The following is a 7450-nucleotide window of genomic DNA, read 5'->3' as shown; positions in this document are numbered from 1 at the left end:
TTATATAATTCACATTTTAAAGTTGACATGAAACACCATGTTTATAAATGCTAATTTGCATCCTAGAGGTTCACAGTTTTAAATCTATGATGGGGTTTTTTAGAGCAGGGCTCCATTAACTTTTATACATGTAGTGTTTCATGTCCAGTGTAAAAGTGTTACTGTATGAATGTAAATATATAACTCAATTATCACCACCCCTGCCTACACATGCAGTGAACAGCATATCACATATAATCACACAGTTTCTTGGGCTATTAAAATGCCAATACTGTTAGTCACTGGGATTTTAAGTCTCTTGGGATTGAGATCAAAAGTCTAATGGAAAGTGAAAGAGAAAGTGTTTCTGCTTTTTTGTTTTTGCTTTGAGCGGCTCAGCGGTTTGGCTTGTTCTGGATTCGATTGTAGTGGGAAATGAAGCTCGTCCCGGTGTTTGTGATCCTCGCTCACAGTAAGATCAGCTGGTTCTTGTTTCATGATGTTTAGTGTAAAAATATATCAGCTGTTTAAAGAGGAGTAAAAGCTTTCTGTCTCCCTCCTGCTCCTCCGCTCTGGTTTTTGTATCTGATTTAGAGCAGCTGTTCACAGGAGAGGGAAACAGTGAACGGCTTACATATGATCAAACCTTCAACAACAAACTGAAATGATTGCTCAGAATTACTGAGAAGTTATTGATACAAAAAAAACTGCTGTAGTATTATTATTATTATTTAAATACATATTTGCACAGGCTTGCAGGGTCAGTACATAGTTTTCGCGTTTTCTTTTTTAGGTGGTACTCTTGTCTGTATAGTGTATTTGTCATATTGACTTCAAGAAATAGTGGGAAATCTCACACGTTTGTTGGCTGCATTGTCAGTCACTACAGAACAGAGGTCACGTTTTAATGTGTCTGCTCATGAACTCTTTTTACTTGAGCAGTGACAAATGAACTATAAACCAGTTGAGCTGGATCTTCCTGAGGTGACACACCTCATTGGCATCCACAGACTATTTAAAGCACATGTCAGAGCACTTTAAAAACATTAAAATCATGCTTAGATATTAGTCTATTATTTAACATGAACTCTTTTATAACCAGGCTGTCATCAGTGAAGGACACACAGCACGTTGTGGACACGGTGAAGTCAGAATTACTTTATCTCCAGCTTCGTCTTCATAATTAAACCTCTGTGACTGTTTTGACAGTAAGACAGTTTTACAGCCTGCTCCTCCTCAATGAGACATTTAATGCACATTACTGTGATCACTGTTTGCTTTAGCGGTATAGTATAAGACAATGATCAACACTGATCTTTTGTCATGGAACCAAAAGTCAGATCTGCTTTCGGGAACAGAGCCCAGATCTGTTCTTCAGCCCCAGGAAATCAGAACAGCTCAAGATTCCTATGGAAGTTCACCCACCCAGATCATATTTACAGATGGGAATTGATAAGAATTTACCTGTTCTGATTCCATTATCGATTCTCATTGGCTGCACTCTGAACGAACCTTTTGTAAACCACTGTGGCTGTTTTTGTTGTATCATCGCTCCTCTTTATGAATGCTCTTTCCTGTCTGTCTCTGTCTGACAGCAGAGTCTGTTTTTTGCAGTATACTTGGTATCCACTGACAGCAATGTAATGTCATGTGGTGATCACTGTTATTTGTGATTAACCTGATGTAATTTCATGTCACGCCACAAAGTCAGAGTCTGTCTCAGCACTGAATTTGTGGTCATTTATTGGTTTGAATAACAGTAGGAAAGAGTAGCACAATGCAGTTTCTCTGGAAGGACCTTGTGTGGGTGGGTGAGGTTGGGTGATGTTAAAGCTTGTTTGTCCACACATGCCCTGGATTCAAGATTCAAGACGTTTATTGTCATGTACACAGCAAAACACAAGTAGTTACACAGAGCAATGAAATTCTTACTTTGTGGGTTCCCTTCACACAACTAAATAACAACTAACTAGAACAAAGAATAAATGTAACTCTGAGCATAGAAAATAGCATAGAAAATAATAAATAAAGTAAAACAAGTGATATGTTTGCATATGATAAATATGCAATATTAAGATGTTTATATTGTGTGAAGTTGTATTATGTTGTATATAAATGTACAAAATTGCAAATTTACAGGTTAAAGATAATTAGAGTTTGACAATCAGTCAGTGATTCAGTAGCCTGATGGCCTGTGGATAGAAACTGGTTTCCAGTCTGGTTGTCCTTGCTTTTACCCTCCTGTAATGCTGCCAGATGGCAGGAGTGTGAACAGTGTGTGCTGTGGACACAAAGTGCATCATAACTATTAACACAGCTTACAGTGAGTTGTTTTCCATCCACACACCACAAAGTTACACACACACCATTAGCATACAGAGTTTAAATAATGTGAAGCACAAATTTTTCACTACAGTGACACAGAAACAAGAAAACTGGATTTACTTATTGTTTGTTAGTTAGTGAGCCTGATCTGGATCTCCTCGCCTCTAAATATGTGTTTTCTGTGGAACAGAAACTGAGTTAACATGTTTCTGTATCCCCAGTTTCCCAGCATGCCTCAGGGGTGGAGGTGGAGGTCTATGAGGGGGAGGAGTCTGTGCTACTGCCCTGTCAGGTTCCTGCTCCTTTATCTAAAGACGATGTAGTTGTTTGGAGACGTGACGATCTGAATCCTGCAATCATCCACACTCTCATCAAGGAACACGATGACATTATAAACCAAAACCCTCGTTACACCAGCAGAACATCAGTCCAGAAGGAAGCCCTGCACACTGGAGACCTGAGCCTCACTCTGAGAAACCCTACAGTCTCTGACAGTGGAACCTACATCTGCACCACCCGCAGCTTCGGAGAGGACAGGAGCACAACTGAAGTACAGTTGAAGGTCAAAGGTCAGTCTATGAAAAGTCTCTTTGCCCATTGAACAGTGACCAGAGCTGAAGAAAAAAACTACCCAACTACAGCAATAGTCTGACAAACAGTTTTCAACCAACTGCATGGTTTATTGAAGGTTCACTCCAGAAAAGATATGTCATCATGCTTACCTCTGAATAAGAAAGTGAACAAAGGGAAGTCAATGTCATACTCTTCTATGTGATGAACCATAAAATATAAAGAAATATCAATAAAATAAACATAAATAAAGTAAATATACATAAAATAATAACAGGATACGCTGCAGAAAGAAAAAGTAAAAAACAAAACAAAACCGTAGCCTTGATACCGCCACACAAAAGTAGCAGAACGTTTAATCTTGATCATTTGATGCATTTTAATAATTTACAAATCAGTGTTCATCGATATAATATATAAACAGACAATATACATGTCTGATAATATACATTGGTGGCAGTCAAAGCAACAAAACAAAAAAGGTCCTAAAGTGGAATCCTGCAGGATGCCACATTTCCCCATCAAATCTGGAAAATCATTTTTTAAAATAATCAAAAGTTTCAGAAATCTAAAATACTGCTGGAGTGAAACTGCTGTGGGTGATGTTCAGGTTGTGTTTTTTACAGGACCTTCTCCAGTCTGGGTCAAAGTTGTCCCAGCTGTCCTGATTCCCCTGGTTCTCTTGGCTGCTGCTGTTGCTGTCTTCATGAGCCTTGTATATAAAAGGATGAAGAAAACTGCAGGTAGTGTGTGTGTGTGTGTGTGTGCGTGTGTGTGTCTGTGTGTTGCAGACCTGGCCTGCTCCTGTGGGGATGTTGAGAGTTTCAGTTTAAAATCCGATGAAACGTACTGGTACTGACTTTCAGGAACAATGGCGATGTGCAGAGCTGCAGTAACTACAGAGTGATACCATGAAGATATGGGAAAGAGTTGTTGATGCTAGGCTAAGAAGAAGAGTGATGATCAGTGAGCAGCAGTAGGACTTCATGCCAAGAGAGAGTGCTATAGATGTGGTGTTTAGTGTATGCTGTATCAATGAGAGGCAGATGATCCATTTTGGAACCCCTAAAGGAAGCAGCTGAAAGAAAGGAAGAAGACGACTAATCTATACCCACAAGCTCTGCCTTCAGTTCCTCACTGATGTTGTTTACAGCTTCGTTTCTCAAGTTATGAATGTTGTCCGTGCAGCTGCCTTCACAAGAACAAAAGCTGCCCTTGATAAGAAGCAAACGGATTCATGGAGGAATGCTATACTGATAAAATCTCCTACAAGAGGTCAAAGACATGTAGAATGAAGTGGAAAAAAAACTATGACATGTTTAAAACTTTAAAAAAAAGACGTCTTTAACCTTGAATGGAGAAGACAGACATTTTCTGTCAGATATCAATAAATCCAGCACCAGTCAGGCATTATATTTATCCTATACTTTTATTTTCACACATAAAAGCTGAATATATGATAGGATGAATTAACACATTGGCTGTGGTTCTTTTGTTTTTTTTCACATATCTGATTAACAGATTTTTGGTATGCCTTTCCTGACACACTCTTCCCACAGATCTCTGTCCCCTCCCAGTCTTTTGTGCAATAGGCGATTATGTGATCTTCACTAAACCACATAGCCTGCTGTTATCCACATTATAGAAAGACATGTTTTTGAAAAAATGTGATTTACTGCTGCTGTTTGCTACAGTTGATGTTCTTCTCTGCTCTCTCAGTTTGCCAGCTCAAAGCAGTGGATGTGACAGAGGGTGCAGAAAGTGTCCTGCTGCCCTTTGAATCCAAAAAATGTAAGAGAGAGGACATCATAGTGGAGTGGAAACGTATCCAAGATAAAGAAATCAAGGCCATTGTATATGAGCAGGGTCAGACACAGCATCATAAAAACAACAAACCGTTCCGACGCCGCACAGAGATGAAGAAAGACCCACGGACTACAGGAAATGCCAGTCTGACTCTGAGAAATGTTAGCTGTGAAGATGGAGGTGTTTACATCTGCACCGTCTGCGACAATGAGGGAAAGACCCTGGAACAGCAAGTGGTGGTGCTCTTGGTTCATGGTCAGTATAAGAGAATTTGACCTAAAAGCTCCTGCTGAACACATTCATGTCCATTAGAAACATTGACAGTCATATTTCTGTAATGAGCCAAATGTTATTGACCTCACATGCAAATGCTCTTATTGTGATAAAAACACAAGAACTGATGTATACTTTGACAGAAAATAAACAGAGCAGTCACCTTAATTAGAGTCATGTGATTTCATGCATTTACCAGGACTCTGTGATCTGACTCACTGTTGTGTTTCTCCTCTGCAGAGGGATGGCTGAAAACCATCAGAGGTTTGTTCCACATTGGCACAGAAAACAATGATGAGCCCGCCACTCCACTTTCTCTTCTTCCAAAGTAACTCTGTTTACTGCAGTCAGTATGAGTTATCTGAAGGTTTTGGTTGATTGTTGGTTTGATTATCAGAGAAACGACTGCTTGATTTCTTCATTCAACCATTGCTCTTTACACTCTGTAGACAGAAATTGTCTTGCTGTGGTCTGTGCACTACATTTTGGACTGGCTGTATTCTCTTGAAAAGAACAAGTTGTTACATTAACTTATCCAAAACATTAATTTGCCTTTATAGGCTATAGTGTGAGTGTGTGTGAACAGATAAAAATTCTCAGATTAGAGCGCTGCACGAATGTGTGTGACTGGTAGAATGAGACTTGTAGTAGAAAGCTATTTGAATGCTCAACCTGAATATAGTAAGATTATGTGTAAGTACCAGTTCATATAAACTATGCAAATATGCACAGGAAAACTCAGATGTCCGAGTTTTCCAACAGCACTTGAACAAAGCTTCCACATTCAGAGTCTTAAAAGAGGGTTTTTAAAAGAAAGAAAAGTCAGTAGATAATAATTGATACTAAAAAGATTCTCCCTCATATTTGTATCAAAAACAACAGCACCTCCTTCAGCTGACACATCACCACAGCCAGGCACACAGCCCCTCCCCTCACTAGCAGCTGAACAGTTTCAGCAGTGAGTAAAGCTCCTGTTTTAACAGTGTTGAAATATTGAAGAGTTAGCATGAGGAGCTAGGTTTACTTTTATGTTAACACTAGTTGTTTAACCATTAGCACCTGATAGCCACTTTAGCTTTCTGTTATGTTAACGTAGCGGCTATGGCTACTTAATGAGATAATATTTAAAAATAATATACTATATAGTGTTAAAATTGCACACAAATATAATGTAACCCGTGTGTGTCTGGTAACCCGTGCACACATTTTTTTACCAATCTGAAAGTGAATGAAAATAATGTCACAAATATTTGTAGACATTTGTATCCACAGAATAGCAGTTAGTCATCACATCTGGGTAAAATCTGTCTGAGTCATTCATGTTTATTTAGTTGGTGATGTGTCCATTCCTAATAATAGTGGCACAAAAATCACTGCACATGAGTTGTATGGGTCATTTTTTGCACATTTGTTACTAGCCTAATTCCTCTCTGTATGGCTGTTCATCCCAACAGCAGCCTAAAGTTTTGTGTTTTGTGCACATGAATTTATAAAATATATATAAAAAACTGTGAATGAGAAAAAATGGCAATGAATTGAACCATTAAATGTTGGACATGGGTCATATGAATAGGCTATTCATTCAAGGCTATGCTCCTTTTTAATCAGTGGAGTAGACATGGACATTGTTAAAAATAAAAAAAAGGTAACTGACTCTAACTGAAGTACTATGTAGCTAGTAAAAAAATAGAAGATACCACCGACAAACAGGTACAGTATAAACAGAGACTATATTGAATGCAGTAGAGAAAAAGGAACGCTACTGTAGGGGCATTTATTAATTTAAAAAAAATATTTGAAACTACAGATGACAGGTTACTGATAAAAAAGGAGAGAGATGGTATCAGAGGAATGACACACCCTTAAATACTCTGTACTCTGCCTCCCCTCAGCCTGCCATGTAGTAACAGCCCAGTCTCCCTCGTTATCTTTTTCTGTTGTTGTTTTTTTAAATATTGTTTGTACTTTTGCAGTAGTCTACCTTTATATGGATTTCACTAATGAACTTTTGAATGAAAGACAAGTTTAACACTTTCCTATCAGTGCTGAATATTCTGTAGTTGGTTTTACTGTATAGGACAGCAAGCAAGTGTATCATGTTTACAATGTAATGAAATAAGAGTATATATTTAATGTTAATGAACTGATCATTGTCAGAAAAAAGGAGTACTATAAAGCTGTTAAACACTAACCAGCGCTGTTGTTTTTCTTCTTGAAGGCATTCTCCAAGTAAATGAACGGGACTGACATCATCCTAAAATTACCATGACAGAAAATTGTTTTTCATAACATAATGAGGTTATTGTAAGAATTTACCTGTATCCATTTTCTGACTAGAAGATTGAATCGTGAAGGTGGCGTTCTGCACGTTTCTCAGATGTGTAAGTATTTCAGTGACAAGTTACAGGCCCCAATCACTTTTTTGGCAGCTTGAAAATGGCATATTATCAGTATTAATGTTCAAAAGATATTCAGCACTTCTAAGGGACTGTTTGGG

At 38.3% G+C, this 7450-nt stretch overlaps 1 protein-coding gene across 2 annotated transcripts; it reads left to right on the top strand.

Annotated features, from left to right (window-relative positions):
* Nucleotides 1-350: 350 nt before the first annotated feature.
* On the top strand, nt 351-7133 carry LOC100696450 (uncharacterized). Of its 2 annotated transcripts, XM_003446706.4 has the most exons (5): nt 351-451; nt 2526-2873; nt 3501-3617; nt 4594-4935; nt 5194-7133. In XM_003446706.4, exons 1-5 carry the CDS (start codon nt 415-417, stop codon nt 5283-5285), a joined length of 936 nt encoding a protein of 311 aa, XP_003446754.2. In that variant the 5' UTR covers nt 351-414; the 3' UTR covers nt 5286-7133. The 2 variants fall into 2 exon arrangements, with proteins under 2 accessions (XP_003446754.2, XP_019201557.1); XM_019346012.2 differs by lacking the exon at nt 3501-3617.
* The last annotated feature ends 317 nt before the right edge of the window (nt 7134-7450 follow it).

The sequence above is a fragment of the Oreochromis niloticus genome, linkage group LG15, assembly GCF_001858045.2.
Source record: "Oreochromis niloticus isolate F11D_XX linkage group LG15, O_niloticus_UMD_NMBU, whole genome shotgun sequence".
Lineage (NCBI taxonomy): Eukaryota > Metazoa > Chordata > Actinopteri > Cichliformes > Cichlidae > Oreochromis > Oreochromis niloticus.
Note: the sequence above shows the minus strand (reverse complement) of the source record. Positions and strands in the feature narration are given on the sequence as shown.

Coding starts and splice junctions, on each gene's coding strand:
- LOC100696450 (XM_003446706.4), top strand. CDS start 415: ATGAAGCTCGTCCCGGTGTTTGTGATCCTCGCTCACA. Junction 452..2,525: donor GTTTGTGATCCTCGCTCACA/GTAAGATCAGCT, acceptor CTGTATCCCCAG/TTTCCCAGCATGCCTCAGGG. Junction 2,874..3,500: donor AGTACAGTTGAAGGTCAAAG/GTCAGTCTATGA, acceptor TGTTTTTTACAG/GACCTTCTCCAGTCTGGGTC.